Below are 18,309 nucleotides of genomic sequence, written 5' to 3'. Positions count from 1 at the left end.
CAACCCGTCCATCTCTCTTCCTATAAAATCACACTTTTGAATGTTCTTATTCTTTACCAATTAATATGAAAATAACAAAAAACTATAAAAGGACTAGAGTTGTAGAAAAGAAAACAACAGAGATCGCCCTTAATGAGTTGCCTTTGCTACCTCGCAAGACAACCACAATCGTTTTACTTCATGGGTTACGGTATATACCACAATTGTCAACTGATTTCTCAGTAGACTATCCCTCCCCCATCCCCAGCCCTCCCCCAGAGAAATCACAATATATTATTCTAAACAATAAAACAAAGCTTTTTTTTTTAAAATCATAATCCAACTATTAACTTTCAAACCTATTTATATAATTATTTTTAACAGTCCTTTTGTTATTTTCCTTACTCTTCTTCTTGTTTATTTGCCAATTGCTCCACAAAGTGACAGACTTCTCCTGGATCCGAAAACAGTCTACTTTGTCCACTGGGAACGAATATCTTCAAAACTGCAGGATTACATAAACAAGGTTGTAACCTTTACTCCATAGTAACCTAGTCCTGAGGATTTAGAATGTGTAGGAAACAGAACTAACACTTTGTCACCAGGTTTAATATTTCTCATCTTTACCAAACCTTAATCTTCTGTTGAGTGGCCCATTACAGGCCCAGAGGACCCCAAAACCCAGCAGCAACATAAATTCTCCAAGACAAATAGTTACTTAAATAGAGTTGCTTTTAATTTTCTTTAAACATAAAAATAGGATCAAAGTTTAACTTATTACTATTAATTTATTCCTTCTAATTTTAAGTGCATATGCATGTAATGTATATCTTTTCAGGAAAGTTCTTTGCTTTAATAGTCCAGTCATTCAGTTCTCACTCCTCCAAGCTCACCAGTATCATGAAATTCTTATACTGTGTGCAGAATTTAACATTTATGAATTTTCACCAGGCTCTGGTGCTTACAGGTAAATGGTTAATGTTCAGGAAAGTTCTAGTTGGTTTCAGAGAGATTTGTTGCTCGTTGGACACACACAAACCGATTTCCTCTGACATCACGCTGCCCACACTGACGCCCGCCAGATACGCCAGACCCAGCCAACCCTCAGGCAACCACACCCTCACCGAGCCTTGACCAGGAGCCAACCCTACGACAGTCCCAGATTCCGACGGCCACCGGACTACCTGAATTGCAAGTATCACCCAGCACCCTTTTTACACACCCCCTGGATTTAATTTTAAGAAGGCAATGAATGTGGTGATATGATCACCAGCCCACTGCAGAGGTGATCTCTGAACCTACAGGAAGACCACCTAAGGGGCTGACTCCACCTGACCAGCTGTCAATCAGCCAACCTGAATATAAACCTGAGCTGGCCCCTCCTGAGCCAGTCACACAGAGAGCCACCAAAGCATGAACTGGTGTTCATGGAACAAAGCCTGGAATAAAGCCTGTTGTACAGTCTTTTCTGAGTTTGTGCTTGCTTGCTGCTACTTCAGCACACCACAGTGTCATGCTTGTTGATGAAGCCTGTCACTGAGCTGTGTACTCCTCGATTTTAACATGACTGTTGTTAGAAATTGAAGTACCTTTAAAGAAATTGCTCGAGACAAAAATTGAGAACAAAGAACATTTATTTTACAACAATGCAAAGTTGGGTGCTTCCCCTTACCCTGGGAATACACACACATACTGGGGCTCACCCAACTTTTATACAGTCAATTTCAGTATCAGAGTGCCCTCCCCCTTACATTCTTCTGCCCCCTGGATGGGTTTGGCATAGGCAATCCTTCCTGCCTACGTGCAGTTTCAGTACACGGAGGACCAGGGGGTATCCTGTGGGTGTCCCATCATGTCATTGTCCTTATTCACACCTTCCTGATTCTCGGGGCTACAGTCTCTTGGTATGCAGAGTTGACTCATCCTATCTAGGGTTGGCTAATTTAATATGTATAAATCTGTGTAAGGTAAGCTAATTAGATATGTAGGACTTGGTACTTCTATCTAGGGCTAGGAGACCTTTATCTGATCCACACTACCTCAACTTCCTACATTCTATTGTATCTTACCATTCCTTTTCTTAGTCTTATGGTGGCTCTTGTCACACAGAAGATTCTTATGTTAATCGTGCTGACTCTGCTTTCCTGCATCCTAATCCCCAAGCTCATCCTGTTTGTACTGGTTACAGCCATTAACTGATGAATTTTACTTTCTTCCATGTTCATAATTTTAGATCAATTTTACCATCTCTCACAATCCTCACTTTTCTTTTAGATCAGTAACACTGATCTTTCACCATGATCAGTGTTACTGATCTTTGGTTATTGGTGTCAGTGTGACTGATCCCCCCCCCCCCACCTCCTCACTTTTCTTTTAGATCAGTAATACTGATCTTTCAAGTGTAAGGTGTTGTTTTACCCAACTGGTCAATAACCGAATTGTAGTCTCTGTGTAAAGTCTTTAGGTAGGGGAGCACCATGAAGGTCAGAGTAGCGAGTCCAGCTGCTTATTAGGGTTGCGAGTATCAGGCTCCAGTTCTCAGTAAAGAGTCTAGTCCATCCCACATCAGTCCGAAGTTGCCAAGTCTGAACATGGGCATGGGCAGATTCACGTTGAAATCTTGAAGCAGTGTCTTTAACCGCCCGACTTTTGTAAGCTTTGTCCTGACGAAGTATGTGAGAAATGCTGCCTTCAGCAGCGAACGAGTAGTAGTCTGTGAGAAACGCTGCCTTCAGCAGCGAACGAGTAGCAGTAGTCAGGCGATTCCGTTGAATTGTGGCTAGTATCTGATGTCCTCTTCAGCCCCGAACCCTTGGGCCACCGATCTCCGAAGGCTGTCTGGAGTCTGATATTGAGGTGCCAAGCAGCTCACGTTGTTGGTAACTGGTGCTCCCCTTCACGGGGTGATGAAAAGAGACCAAGCTGGGGGGGGTGGGGGGGATTGTTTCTCGTGATTTAATTGTGTTTTGCAGCTTGCCTGTGAGTCTCTCCCTGTGTGTGAAATGTACATTGATTAATCACTATGTAGGCTGTTAACTGACTATCGCTACTGTGTTCCCCCTGGTCCGTATTGAAAATGCCCTAAATCTATGCCCTGTCTACACTGTAAAGTAGCACAATTGTAACCTCTGCTGCCCCTATTCCAGGAGGACTTAAAACATAGCAAGTACTGAAGTGACATATACAGTTAACAAACAATACCCCAATAAATTAATAAACAGCTAAAAAAATAAACAGTTAAAAATACAACAATAAATGTAACATTACGGCACTTTGTCACGGCGCAGTGTAAGTTTCAGGTCTGAAGGATGAGGAACTGCACGCCAGGTTGAGGGTTGAGTCTGTGTGTCGTGATGTTGTGGTCCGGAAGCTGGTTTGCTTCTTTGAATGTGGGTCCAGCCTTTCTCTCTTGTTCTTACTGCGGTGTCTGTAATTAAAAGTACACAGTAGGGACCATCCCAGGCAGGTTTTAGTTGATCCTCTTGCCATGCTTTTACATATAACCAATCACTAGATTTTAATAAAATGAATAACAATCTGACTTTCCTTTGTGTTGGTGTAAAAATTGTAAAATGAAACACAAACCATATTTCCATGGGTTTTGAAATTGTTAGACCTTATTAAAATGCAGTTGGAGCTGCTTGTCTGTATGGGGCACAACCCTCCAATTTGTTAGAGTGAGTACATAACAGACATTGCAGCACAAGAGCCCCTGCAAGAGAACTTGAAACATTCAACCTTTAGTTCTGCCTTAAGAACACAATTAGCCATAATGATTCGGCGAGTGATATTAACTGTATTGTAACTGAATTTATTTTAAAATAGCCGAGTGGGAATAAGACATGTCTTTTTTACTGCCGACGGCAATGAATTTGACGATTATTTAACATCGCTATTGTAATTGTAAAATTAAATGCCTTGTGCCACAGCTCACAACCATATTCCATATAATAACCATATAACAATAACAGTACGGAAACAGGCCATATTGGCCCTTCTAGTCCACACCGATTTACATGATACTCCAACTAGTTCAACCTACCTACTCCCTGTCCATAACCCTCCAACCCCCTCACATCGATGTACTCATCACTGCCACTGTAATATAGTTGAACTAACCGCTACACTACCCAAAGTGAGACAAGAGCCCATGCATTTTCTGACTAAAGGTCACAAGTGCAGCCAACAGATTACTTCAAGGCACTTTCAGCCTTGCTCCTCTGTGCAGCCATGTAATCTTTGAGAAGAGGCAAACATAACCAAGGGCATTAAAAGGGTAAAAATCTGGCAATTTTCTCTCCACAGAGAGCATTGGGGAGCCTGGAACCGATTGTTGATTTTGTAAAATGAAGTTGAACAGGCTTGTATACATTTTCAGACTGCTTGTGCAGTGAGTGCCATACACCATGGTCTTCTGATTCATTGGTGAGGAGGTGATCAGTAAGATGCAGCAGTGGAAGCGCTTGCTCAAAGGCTGGAGGAAAATTAGACTTAGACCTAGATTTGTCAGAATGATAAGAGTTTATGTAAAGCTGGCTTTAGATAGAAGAACATCACAGGTGCTCCTCAATTTACGATAGGGTTGCGTTCCAGCAGACCCAGCATAAGTTGAAAAAAAATCTTAATTGGAGACGTACCTTGTCTAACATTGACAGCACTGTATCAGTCCCCATACAGATCCCGCTGCCCCACTCTCTAACGACAGCGCTGTATCAGTCCCCATACGGATCCCACTACCCTGCTCTCTCCCAACAGTCCCTGTAAGCTTTCCGAAAATGTGATTAACCAACGAGGCTACAAAAAATTCGCCTTAGAGGAATTATCAAAGTTTATTGGAAAAATCAACGATGCTTGTGATGACCTTTAACACATTATATGAAAGTAAATGACAGTCATGCTATTGTGTCATCGTAAAATCATAGGTAGGGGAGCACCTGTATTACCTTTCATATTTTTCCAATGTTGATTGCACACACAATCATTTAAGTACCGGCTAGTTTCTATAATATTGTACTTAAAGTTTTGCTGCATGAATCCTGGAGCTTGTGGAGTCATTAGTGAATCAAGAAATATTGGTGCCATGCCAATTTCTCTGTACCATGCCAATTTCCCAGTCCTGAAGCAGGGACGTAGTGAATAGTATCAGGTACAAGATCTGTGAGTAATTAATGCTATTATTATTCCTATGTGCCCAATTGTTCTGAACGATGCCACCAATTTAAATCATATTCCACCTATTGCAGTACTCACACACCACCATAGACCAGTTCACAGGTTTATTTCTCCATTAAGCTGAATCCAGTCGCGCAAGGTTTACCTCCGTGATTATTTACAATGTAACTTCCGCACTACTGGATTTAAATATAAACCTGATGAATGGGGGAAAGTTATCATGAATTAAATAACAGCGGCAATACAGAGAAATTGTGCTGAGGCATTAATTTCACTCCGGAGGAAAATGCACCAGAGAAATGAATGATTAAACTTATAGGAATCCCGATAGGAATCCCCAGAGGTATCTTTATTCTCCAGAGGTAGGTGATCTTTAAACTCATGGACCTTGACTGCTGAATGTGTAGAAGAAATGTACTAAATCTATTGATAGGGCTCCATACCTCTAACTGCAAGACAAGAGCCTGAAGCCTCAATTTCAAGTGCCACAGTGCACTTAAAGGGACATGCACACTCCCCCTTCAACTGGCTGAACCAGCCACTTTACACATCAGATCCTTTCTTTATCTTACATACACTTAAAATAAGACGTGTAGAACTCACCCTATTTGCGCAAACATTTCTCCCTGCAAATGTTATAACATCACTCAACTCTCAGGTACTCCCTGTGCAAAATCACATTTGAATACAATTTATTTCATAAATTGGAATTAACTGGTAGTTAAATTCGCTAATTTTACAGTATTGAAAAACGATCATTTATGACATTTAATCAATATTGGTCAGTGACTGAAGTGGGAAGTCGTGATTTATGAAATTATCTCTGGTCTCTACACTCCCACTCCCGACGCTTCTCCCAACATTCAGGAGCTGGCACACAGTCCCTGCCTTTTTCATGTTACTCATCTACTATTCCTTTAACTGCTTGCATCAAAATGTTAGCCTTTGCTTTCTGCTTATCCTCAGATGTCTGGACAAATGCTTTTTGTGTGATCTGTAGAAGCTGGGTTATTCCCTGCTCATGCCAATTTTCTGTCTTTTGTAATTTTCTCCTAATGTCTGGGGCTGAGTTGGTAACAAAACCTGTTAGTACCAATTGTTCCCCTGCTGGGGATTCTATGTCGAGACCCCCATATTGTATATATATTTGGTCCCAAAAATTGGTCTAACTGTTCGGCACATCCCTGGGGATCTTCTATCAGGGAGGTCAGTTCTTTCTTAAAGTTATTTACAAAACCGAGACCCCCTCCCACGGGAACCTCCCGCAGGGGTCTCATCCAGCTAACTTCTAGCTTATTATTTCTGACCCTGCCCTTTCTTCCAGTAGGTTACGTACCTCCATACTGGTCAAGGGCACATTTACCTTCGTACTGGTCAAGGGCACATTTACCTTCGTACTGGTCAAGGGCACATTTACCTGCCCTTTCTTCCTGTAGGTTCTCACTCTGTTCTAAATTACAACAATCTCTCTCTCCTGTCAACGGAGATGGTAATCGACCGCTTTGTGAGCGAGTTACCATACCACTCCTATTCTCTTCTCTTTTCTCTAACTGTGGGGGAGGAGGGGAAGGTGCAGAAGGGTAGGTCATAGGAGGGGAAGGAAAGATAGGAGCCAGCATAGGAGGAACATAAGGTGGAGGGAGGGAATGTAGCACATCCCACCCCTGTGATTCAGGGACAAAAGGTTCCTCCTCTCTCTTATCCCTGAGTTCTTTCTCACTCAAAACCAGTTGTTCAATGGGTCCCTTGAGCCAGCAGGCTGCATATTCCCTGCTCTCAACATTGTCTCTCTCTGGTTTTGATTGAGCCAGATGTTCAAAGCTTGACACATCCATTCATCCTCGGATCCGAACTTTGGCCAGTACACGGAGCTCCCTTTAACCGGGCGTTTAACCCATTCAATACAACAATACCTGACCATTGTCAGTTTGTCTTTCCCACGGGTCCTTCCCGTGCCCCACTCAGATAACATCAACCCAAGCGGGCTGTACGTAGCTATCTGGTGTTCACATCCTGAACCAGGACTCTCTTCCTTGCTACTCATAATTCCCATACTGATAGGCAAGTAAAATTACTTTTACCGAGTTCCAGTAGCAATGCTCTAGCGCGCTTCCTCCCGTCGTTTGTTCTCAATGCCTCTTCTCGGATATCACTCGCTTCTTCCACTGACCAGCCACCCGTCGTCCGTGAGTCCAGCTGAATCAGCTGGGGTGCACCTACTCTCGTCGTCGGGGTACTCTGTCAGTGGAGGGAGTGTGATCCCAGACGAGCCCCCATTTGTTAGAAATTGAAGTACCTTTAAAGAAATTGCTCGAGACAAAAATTGAGAACAAAGAACATTTATTTTACAACAATGCAAAGTTGGGTGCTTCCCCTTACCCTGGGAATACACACACATACTGGGGCTCACCCAACTTTTATACAGTCAATTTCAGTATCAGAGTGCCCTCCCCCTTACATTCTTCTGCCCCCTGGATGGGTTTGGCATAGGCAAACCTTCCTGCCTACGTGCAGTTTCAGTACACTTGGAGGACCAGGGGGTATCCTGTGGGTGTCCCATCATGTCATTGTCCTTATTCACACCTTCCTGATTCTCAGGGCTACAGTCTCTTGGTATGCAGAGTTGACTCATCCTATCTAGGGTTGGCTAATTTAATATGTATAAATCTGTGTAAGGTTAGCTAATTAGATATGTAGGACTTGGTACTTCTATCTAGGGCTAGGAGACCTTTATCTGATCCACACTACCTCAACTTCCTACATTCTATTGTTACCTTACCATTCCTTTTCTTAGTCTTATGGTGGCTCTTGTCACAAAGAAGATTCTTATGTTAATCGTGCTGACTCTGCTTTCCTGCATCCTAATCCCCAAGCTCATCCTGTTTGTACTGGTTACAGCCATTAACTGATGAATTTTACTTTCTTCCATGTTCATAATTTTAGATCAATTTTCCCATCTCTCACACTGTTGTCAGTGGTCACCTCCCTGGAAGAGCTTCAGCCAATGGTCTTGTGAGAGATGAGTAAACTTGACATGAAAATATGAAAGATGGGGAAACTAGTACAGACACATGGAGTGATGGATTAAACTAGTATGAACAGGCTAAGCATGGAAATTAGGATGCAGGAAGCAGAGTCAGCCTATGTAAGATAAGAACCTTCAAGTCCCTTCGACAGGATCAGTGAGCCCACCCTATGAATAAGATAAGGAGAGTCAAGGAATAATGGAATGTAGGAAGTAGAGGTAATATGAATGAGATAAGGGTCTCCTAGCCCTAGACAGAAGTACCAAGTTCTACATATATATAATTAGTAAGCCTTACACAGATTTATCAAGTTATGTATATTAAATTAGTAAACCCTAGACAGGATTAGCGAACTCTGCATATGAAGAGACGTAGCTCTGAGAGTCGGAAAGGTGTGAATGGGGACAAGGGCAAGGTTGTGAATAAGGACAATGAGGATAATGACATGAGAAGACACCGACAGGATACCCCCTGGTCCTCCAAGTGCACAGAAACAGTACGTAGGCAGGCAGGATTACCTAATGCCAAACCGCTCCAGGAGGCAGAAGAATGTAAGGGGGAGGGTATTCCTATACTGAAATGAACTGTATAAAAGTTGGGTGAGCCCCAGTGTATGTGTGTATTCCCATGGTAAGGGGAAGCACCCAACTTTGCATTGTTGTTTAATAAATGTTCTTTGTTCTCAATTTTTGTCTCGAGCAATTTCTGTGAAGGTACATCTATTTCTAACAGTCTCAATGCAGTCCTTTCATCCTGCACCCATCACTTGCCCCACATCCTGATCTCCCTACAAATTGGCTTGGTGGGGCCAAGGAACAGCATTGAAAACACCATGGTGTTCTCTCCTCTGGTGGCAAATGTGACGTGCGCTTGAAACTGCGATAAGACGGTTTTTATGTTGGCATAGTTGAAGTGGCAAGTTGCATTCATGCAATATCAGGGTGGGAAGTTTGGGCTTCGTAGATGGGACCATAAAGCTCCTGCATGGTTTTACCCTCATGAGCCGAAGGTGGAAAGTAAACTGCGGTAATGAGTCTGTATTTCTATCGCCGTTGCAGTCCATCTCTTGGAGACCAGCCAGCCCAACTTTCCCTGAGCCCGGGGCCCAACCATCTGACCCTCACCCAGCCCAGACCCCGTGCGCCCGAGCCTGGACCCTGCGCGTCCGATACTCACCGAGCCGATGTGGTGAAATGTCACTGGCACTACATCCCCTATGCAAGGCTGGCCCGCCTTTCCTCTGTAACTCCTAACCGTGGAATCCCCTAATAAAGGCAGTTACGCCTCCCTCGGTACCAGTCGTGGAATCGGGCCAGAACAGTAGCACGTGTATCGTCTTAAGATGTAAGTAATAGTGTATCATCCGAACCCCATCCCACCGACACTTACCCGTCGCAGTTTTATTTTTTGTTGTTTCCGGATTCTTCCCACTTCGCCCCTTTATTTCCCTTTTTTTCCGGACCCGGGAGCAGATTCCACCTCGAAAGGGTCGGGGAAACCTCTTTGCGCATGTGTTGTTGCTGCGGCTCCTGATTGACAGCTCCCCTCCAGGGGAGTGGCTTGCTTGTCACGTGATGGCGTGTCCTGCCGAGGCGTGTGCGATCTGACGTCTCAGAACCCGCGAACGTCGCTGAGCGCAGTTCCCTCAGCAACGGACCGGTCTACGGAGGAAATCACGGCCTGGGCCCGGAGGTGGAGGTGAGACTTGCCGCGGGCAGGCGGAGCGGTCGGAGGGCTGCACTGCCCTGAGGTGGAGCCGGTGCTGCCGGGGGTGAGGGCGGCCTGAGGGAGGAGGGAGGGCAGCACCGAGGTTCGAGCGGGTTCCGGGGGGGGGGGGGGGGGTGGAGAGGAGAGGAGGGGGGGGGAAACAGAAAGGGGAGAAGAGTGAGGGAGCAGGAGTGGGAAAGGGGGCAGGAAGAGTGAGGGAGTGGGTGCGAAGGAAGGAGGGAAGGGGAGGACGTTGAGCGGAGAGGGTGGGAGGTATGGGAAAGCACTTCACCCAATCGAACAGCCTGGTGAGACACGAGCGAGTTCACGTAAAGTTTGCTGAGGGTGGAATATTTAAACATCACTCACTCAAACACCAGGAGGGACTGGAGTCTTGTGGTTATTGAGGCCAATTGTTGTCAATTTGTAATTTGTTTTCGAGTTCAAGTTTATTGTCACATAGACAAAGTTGCAGTGAGGACGTTTGTTTTGGAGTAGTCTAGCTTGACATCCTGTACATAATCCAACAAATAAGTCACAGTGCAAGAGTGCAGTTACAGGGACAGATCAGTCAGTTCAAGGCAAAAGCAGAATTATTTTACAAATGTGAGGATCATTCAAGTGTCTGATAGCAGGGAAGGAAACTGCCCTTGAATTTGGTGGTGTGTGATCTCACACTCGTGAATTTTTTTTCCATGGGGAGGACGGGAAAGGGAATGTGTCTGGAGAAGAGTGAGTTTTTACATATTGGCAGCAGGAAGTGGAGGTGGAATAGATGCTCTCTGTCAATGTTAGTGATTATATATTTTGAAACATTAACAATACAACAAGGTTGAAGGCTCCCTGGCCCATGAAATCCGTGCTGCCCAATTTACCTACCAATCACGGGGAATGTACAGATTCCTTACAGGCAGGACTGGATTCGAACCTAGGTCATTGGTGCTACAATTACAAAAATTGAATTTTATATCCTGGATCTGTACCAAATAAAGCAGCTGTGTTTGAAAACTTTGTCTCATCCCCTTGTATCTCTGTAATATACTCATTGTAGAGAACAAAGACAAGGCCATTCTGTCCATCTGGGACCACACTGTGAGCATCCTGGTATCTTCCCTCCTGTCTGTGTTTCTGCCCCATACTAGTCCCCAACCACCTCACCCTGCTGAATACTCTTCAGTTTCTTTCTCCTCTCTGTATTCACTGAGCTTCTACTTCTGGATAGCTGGAGTTGGCCATATGCCCCCTCGAGTCTTTTCTGCCAGTCAATAAGATCATGGCTGATCTGATCATGATCATGGACTCAGCTCCACCTACCTGCCTGTTCCCCACAACATTAAAATTATCTGTACGTGTCTTAAATACTTTCTACAAGGCAACCTCCACTGCTTAATTGGGCAGAGAATTCCATAGATTTCCCCACTCTGTGTGAAGCCAATTTCCGATCCACCTGATGGCGAGGCATAAATGTGCTGGAGAAACTCACCAGGTCTTCAAGCATCAGGGATTGTAGGGTGATTGGGTGGCACAGGCTTGTGGGCTGAAATGGCCTGTTAACGTGCTGTATGACAAAAATCTGTAAGATCGTGTGGGAGCAGCTCAGCACCTTGACCAAATGTTCCATTTCATGTTCAAGTTGTAACAAGATAAAATCAGCGGGTTTTCAAGGAATCAGATCAATGAGGGAGAAATAACATTTACAGGGTGTAAAAGTGTAGAAAAGTGCAGTGAGTAACATGAAAGACCAACAAAACAAAATGCCCTTCTCATCGCAGACTCTGGTTTGGGATGGTGGCTTGGAGAGTCTCAGAGGAACTGGCACCAATTGTGATTCCAGTGTGAGAAGTTGAAAGAACTTGCTCACTACTCACACTTATCTAATCTACACATTTTAGTTGCTCAGAGCTCTCCAAACCAACAGTGAAAAACAGGCCCTGGCATTGTTCGCTTAATTTATCCTCTCACAATGTTTATGTCCCATGTGCAGGTTTCAAGGCCTAATGGACCCCATAAATCTGGACCTTGACTTGCTGATCTTCCCAGTTAACAGGCCTGCTCATTTTGAGAACTATGAGCGGACAACTCCATTTTAAACAAAAAGATGTGTCATTAGCCCTCTTGTTCCACAGGTTCAAGTTTATTATCAACTGACTGATACAACCAGATCATACAGCGTTTCTCTGGACCAAATTATTTATTTAAATTTAGACCTACAGCATGGTGACAGGCCCTTTCAGCCCATGAGCCCGTACTGCCCAATTACACCCAATTAACCTACAATCCCTGGTAAGTTTTGGAGGGTGGGAGGAAACTGGATCTCATGGGGTAAACTGCAAACACAGGGAGAGCATGCAAACTCCTTGCAGATAGCCTGGGATCTTAACCCTCGTCCCAATTGCTGGTGCTGTAACAGCATTGCAATAACCACTACATTAACCGTGCTGCTCATGAATCTCAGAGCCTGCAGGAAGAACCTATTTCCCAGTCTGGCAGCCCTGATTTTGATGCTCTTTCATCTTCTACCTGATGGAAGTGGGTCAAAGATGCTGGCAGCTGAAGCAACTCAATGGTTCAGGCGTCATCAGTGGGAGAAAAATAATTATGAATGTTTCAGCCCAGAAACCCTCATCTAGACTCAATAAAGTGGTTAGGCTCAAAATGTTGACCATTCAGCAGATGGTGTTTAGCTCCACACTCCAGAAGTGTCTAGTGTCTTGGCTTTTTTTCCAGGGATTGTTATCTGATTGTACGACAACCTGATGAGAGCTTTCTCTGGTCCTCAGCGCAAAACACGCAGACATACAACCAGACATAACACACATTCAGGCCAAGTATTTCATCTATACAAATAAATAAATATTTTGAACAAATCACAAGAAAAAGGAATAAAGTAGGCCATTTGGCCCATCAAGTCTGCTTTGCAAATCCACCCTGATCTAAATTATTCTCACATCTAGTTCCAAATTCTGGTATTTTCCCCATATCCCTCAATACCTTATTAATTAGATACACTTAAACTCCCCCAATGATCTGGCCTCCACAGCTGTATGTGGCAATGAATTTCACAAATCTACATACCTCTGGTTAAATAAATTTCTCCTCGTCTGTTTTAAATGGGTACTTTCAAATTCTAAGACTGTCCCTTCTTGTCCTAGATTCATTCATTATCCATATTTACAAATGAGTGTCTCGGATTGTTAGTGTGAGCAGGTCAGTGATTGTCACTTTTATAGTCCTGTGAATTGACCTCTGATCCATTTCTCTGCTCCATTGCACAGCCATGCCACACTGTGATACATTCGACCAGGACGCTCTCAATAGAGCTCCTGTAGAAGATTGACATAATGGTGGCTGCTAGCTTTACCCACTGCTCGTTGTTAGCTTTCCCCACTTCAGTCTTCTCAGGAAATGCAGGTGCTGTTGTGCCTGACAAATGAGGAGATGTTGAAAGTCCACAATAAGATAGTTCACTAGTTAAAGTGAACTCCAAGGAACCTGGTGTTCTGCCCAATGCTAAGCACCTTCATCATCACCTTGAACACCTGAGTTACCACTTTTCAGGGTACCCTGTCTCTCTACCCCTCAGGTCTCTCTGGGTCCAAGGTGCGACCATTTTTACAGGAGAATCAACGTAGATTGATGCTGAAAAGACTGGCTAAAAGTTCATGCAGCATTTCAGTGTGTTTTTACTTTTATCAAAATCACACCCAGGCTGGGAAATAGCTTCTTCCCACATGCTGTGAGATTGGTGAACGGTGTCTTGTAACCTTCGGTTTCTCATAAAGAAAAGGAGTGAATCCAGATTGGACTAGATTAGAATTAGATAAAATAGGGGAAAAGATACCTGAACACATATTATATAAATGGGATGAAAAATTGGTACAACGTAGGAGTTCTCCAGTATTACATCATCTCAATATTTGGAAGAAGATTCATGTAGAAAGAAATAAAACAAATTATCAATTAACTAATATTGACGCAAAACAAGTTACTCCCTTTTACAATAGATAACCTTTCCTTTAGAGAATGGGAGAAAAAAGGGATCAAAAGAATAGAAAATTGTTTTTCAGGAAATAGATTATTATCCTTTGAACAAATGAAAGATAAATACACTATAACTCAAGATACAGTGCTGGCATATTACCAATTGAGATCCTACTTGAAGGACAAATTAGGAAGCAGTCTGAGGTAACCAGAGGGAAGTAACTTTGAATATGTGATTACAGATACAATGATAATCAAAAGATTTATAACAAATATGTATATTAAACTGCAAGAAAAGGAGAATGAGGAAACAAATGGTAAAACTAAACAAAAATGGGAACAAGATTTAAATATAAAGATAAAAAAGGAAACATGGGAGAAGTTATGTTCTGGAACGATGAGAAATACAATAAATACGAGGTTACGTATGATACAATATAACTGGATACACATGCTATACATTACACCTCAAAAGTTAAATAAATGGGACCCAACAGTATCTGACAGATGTTTTCGATGTAAAAAAGAAATGGGAATAACAATTCATGCAATCTGGATATGTGAGAAAGTAGAAAAATTTTGGGAAGATCTAAACCAAATATTAAATAAAATTACAGAAAATATACCAAAAAATCCAGAGTCTATTGTGTGTATGAGTGTGTGTCTTGTGTATGTATGAGTGTGTCTTGTGTGTGTATGAGTGTGTCTTGTGTATGTATGAGTCTTGTGTGTGTATGAGTGTGTCTTGTGTATGTATGAGTCTATTGTGTGTATGAGTGTGTGTCTTGTGTATGTATGACTTGTGTGTGAGTGTGGGTCTTGTGTATGTATGAGTCTATTGTGTGTATGAGTGTGTGTCTTGTGTATGTATGAGTCTATTGTGTGTATGAGCGTGTGTCTTGTGTATGTATGAGTCTATTGTGTGTATGAGTGTGTGTCTTGTGTATGTATGAGTCTGTGTGTATGAGTGTGTCTTGTGTATGTATGAGTCCATTGTGTGTATGAGTGTGTGTCTTGTGTATGTATGAGTCTATTGTGTGTATGTGTCTTGTGTATGTATGAGTCTATTGTGTGTATGAGCGTGTGTCTTGTGTATGTATGAGTCTATTGTGTGTATGAGTGTATCTTGTGTTTTATGAGTCTATTGTGTGTATGAGTGTGTGTCTTGTGTATGTATGAGTCTGTGTGTATGAGTGTGTGTCTTGTGTATGTATGAGTCCATTGTGTGTATGAGTGTGTATTTGTGTATGTGTATCGTGGTCTGGAGAAATGTTTTTATGTCTGGTTGAACTGCAGTGTAGAGAGAAGAAACTCTTGCTTCTGGCACTGTTTATCGCCATGTATCATACAACGCTCATGGGGGTCCTAGAAACCCTCAGACATGCTCCGTGAAGCATACACGTCAGACAGCACTGGGACCCTCCGGACATCCAAGAGCTCCTGAAGAAGACCAGGGAACATGCTCCAAGACCAGATGCTGATGCTGGACAGAACTCAGAGGCATGAGCAGTGCACGCGGGAGGTAGGAAGACAGCACACGGGATCAACTTCCATCAGCACGGAGACCAAGGCCAGTTTAACAGTCTCTTGGCACCACAGGGTGGATGTGAAGCTGCGGGCCACTTTGTAGACCCTTCCTACCCCATGTTCCTCACCCATGACCTCCAGGGAATTTCTACTTTGCATCGTCAATCTTGTGATGCATTGTGGGCAACAAGCATGCATTTTTCCCGACACTGGCACGGACAATGGTTCCAGCTGTGTGGGGGATTGTGGATAATGAAGATGGCCATTGATCCGGCTGTGACCATCGCTTTCTTTTTCTGTTGCTCAGTAGACGGAGTCCAGGAAGGTGAACAAGTGAAGTGTGCCCGTTCGGCTCTGCAGATCTTGACGGGATCCAAACCCTGGTAAGTAACAGCTATAATTGCAATTGACACAAAGCACAAATAATAATTATATAATAAAAGCAGAAAACACTGAAACATTTAGGCAATGTCCAAGGCAGTGGTTCTCTACTCTTATCTTTCCATTCACACACCACTTGGAGTAATCCCTTACACAGGATGCCATAGGTGCTCTGTGCTTAGAAAGGCACAGTGGTTTGTGAGTGGGGGGAAAAAGGTTGAGAACCACTGGTCTAACGGGTTGTGCTCCATATATTTACAATTCTTTTCCTTCCAATAAAACCCCTCAAGCCATTGACTTCCTCCAGTAGATTGGATTTTACTTCAGATTCTAGAATTTGCAAGTCTCTTGAACCCGAACCCTAATGTCTCATTGTTACAAACTGCGTGTAACAAGCAGCAATAGACAATGAACCAGTGTTTAATTTTAAACCACTAATTTTATTTCTTACTCTTAAGCTATAGTCTTAATTCTTAAACTATCCTTAACACTAAATCTATGCAGCTATGTGCAGGCGTCTAGTGTATGTGTGTGTGATGTACCCAAACCATCCAGGCCAAAATCTAGAAAGTTACTTCAAAATTCAGTCTTTCAAATTCAGTGTTTAAGTGTAGGCCTTTGAAATTTGATGCCCATAATTAATGTTGAACTGATGGGAAGACTGTTGTCTCTGCTACAGACTCACAAATTCTTCTTGCATTGCCTTTGAAGAAATGACCATCCACATGAGCTGTGGTCATAACACTCCTGGTCCTTTTGTAGATAAGACTTGAACTGTGCAGCCTCCACGAAGCTTCCAAGACCCTGGCACCGGTCTCTCCAAGTAACTTCACTGCTAGTCACACTTAAAATGAAGCAGCCTCTCCAAGTGACTTCCAATGCTAGTCACAATCAACATGAAGCACTTTGTTTCCCCAAAGATCCTCCTGGCACAGGTCAATCCACCAAAAAGGCCCAGTCGTTCACAGAGCATTCCACAGAAATGGCTGGCTACAAGAGCCTCTTCAAAAGGCTGTGTTCTCTTCAGCAGTCAGAATGGTTCTCTCCTTGCAAAAATCACAATTTCTTTGCAAATGTCTGGAATTCTGGTACAGACTGTGATGATCCTTTCCTCAGTTCTTCCAATGTATCGAATTATCACAGGGCTGTGACTTGTTCTTATGTAAATGTGACCATTCAGTCCTTCCTGTCAATATAATCCCTTACAGTAATAATCCCATTTTACTAAAATGGGAGCTCCCCCAATAAAGAACATTTTGAGCGTTAAGAGCAACATTTTTAACTACAATCTACAACATTAAATAATACCTTCATTATTGTTAAAAATATAACAAAAAAAACATTATTTTAGAAGCGTAAACAACTAATAAGTTTCATTTTGCTGCGAAACATTGTAAACTTAACATCTGGAAAGGCAATCAGCAATTACATTATCTTTCCCTTTAATACAAGTTACATTAAATTATATTCTTGCAGAATTAAACTCAAGTTTAATAATCTTTGATTTTTGTTTTTCCATCTTGCTTAAGAACACCAAGGGATTATGATTCCTGAGCTGTACAGATATAAACATCAAAGTGCTGCAAAGCTATTTCAAGGGGAAATAGTTCTTTCTCTCTGGTAGAATAATTTTTTTGATGTTCATTGAGTTTCTTGGAAAAGTAAGCCACTGATAATCAATACCATCACAATCATTCTTTTGCAATAAGACTGCTCCTACAGCCTCTTCACTCGCATCCACAGCTAATGCAAAAAGGTTTGTTCAAATCAGACTTTAAAACAGGGTTATGGCACAATATCTCCTTTAAGTTTTCTAAAGCTCTCTGACAAGATTTTGTCCACACAAATTTCTTGCCCTTCTTTAGAAGATTGGTTAAAGGAAGAGAAATTTTGCAAAATTCTTGGGAAACTTCCTATAATATCCTGTAATCCCTTAAAACCTTCTCACTGCTTTCTTGCCATTGGGAACAGGGAATTCAGAAATCACCTGCACTTTCGCTTAAATAGGTGCAACTTTGCCCTGACCAACTACATGTCCTAAGTATATGTCACAATAGCATGTCCAAATTCACTTTTAGCTAAATTGAGAGTTGGGTTTGATAATCTTGCAAACAATTTCTCCAATTCGGTCAGATGTTCTTCCCATGTGTTACTTTTTGTGACCAAGTCATCAATATCAGCATCTAGACGTTTTAAAATTTGGATTACAGAATTTATCATCCTTTGGAACATCGCTGGGACATTTTTCATGCCTGATGGTGTCACAACTGCGGAAATATCCCTTCCTCTTTCAGTTAGTGGCGTGCACCAGTAACCCTTCAGCAGATCCACCTTAGTAAGAATTTTAGCTTTCCCAATTTTATCAATACAATCATCAGTTCTAGGAATGGGATAAGCATCTGTTTTGGTTTGCATCAACTTTTCTGTAATCTGTATAGAACCTAACAGTTTCATCTGTTTTAGGTACCAGAACACGAGGAAAACTCCATTTTGAGTTCAAAGTTTAATAATATAATTTTCCAACATGTATTCCACC

General features: G+C 42.6%; 1 protein-coding gene and 1 long non-coding RNA gene across 4 annotated transcripts in view; one reads left to right on the top strand and one right to left on the bottom strand.

The window, feature by feature from the left end:
- Nucleotides 1–18,309, top strand: part of LOC138763115 (zinc finger protein 271-like) — a 77,002-nt gene that overhangs the window by 12,168 nt on the left and 46,525 nt on the right. The window contains exons 1-3 of one of the 3 annotated variants that reach the window (XR_011357324.1): nucleotides 9,673–9,875; nucleotides 15,700–15,775; nucleotides 16,536–17,051. Coding sequence is in view for 1 of the 3 variants with exons in the window: in XM_069936785.1 (XP_069792886.1) it covers nucleotides 15,700–15,775 (76 nt within the window). In the remaining 2 variants the exon portion in view is untranslated. Of the gene's footprint in view, nucleotides 1–9,629; nucleotides 9,876–15,699; nucleotides 15,776–16,535; nucleotides 17,052–18,309 lie in introns of those variants that run through there. The other 2 variants (XR_011357323.1, XM_069936785.1) reach the window with 2 other exon arrangements.
- LOC138763126 (uncharacterized) lies at nucleotides 1,596–10,238 on the bottom strand. The gene is made up of 2 exons (XR_011357329.1): nucleotides 9,567–10,238; nucleotides 1,596–3,406 (listed from the first exon to the last, which is right to left on the bottom strand). It is a non-coding gene; the product is annotated as an uncharacterized lncRNA (long non-coding RNA).

The sequence above is a fragment of the Narcine bancroftii genome, chromosome 5 (genome assembly GCF_036971445.1).
Source record: "Narcine bancroftii isolate sNarBan1 chromosome 5, sNarBan1.hap1, whole genome shotgun sequence".
Taxonomy (NCBI): Eukaryota; Metazoa; Chordata; class Chondrichthyes; order Torpediniformes; family Narcinidae; genus Narcine; species Narcine bancroftii.
Note: the sequence above shows the minus strand (reverse complement) of the source record. Positions and strands in the feature narration are given on the sequence as shown.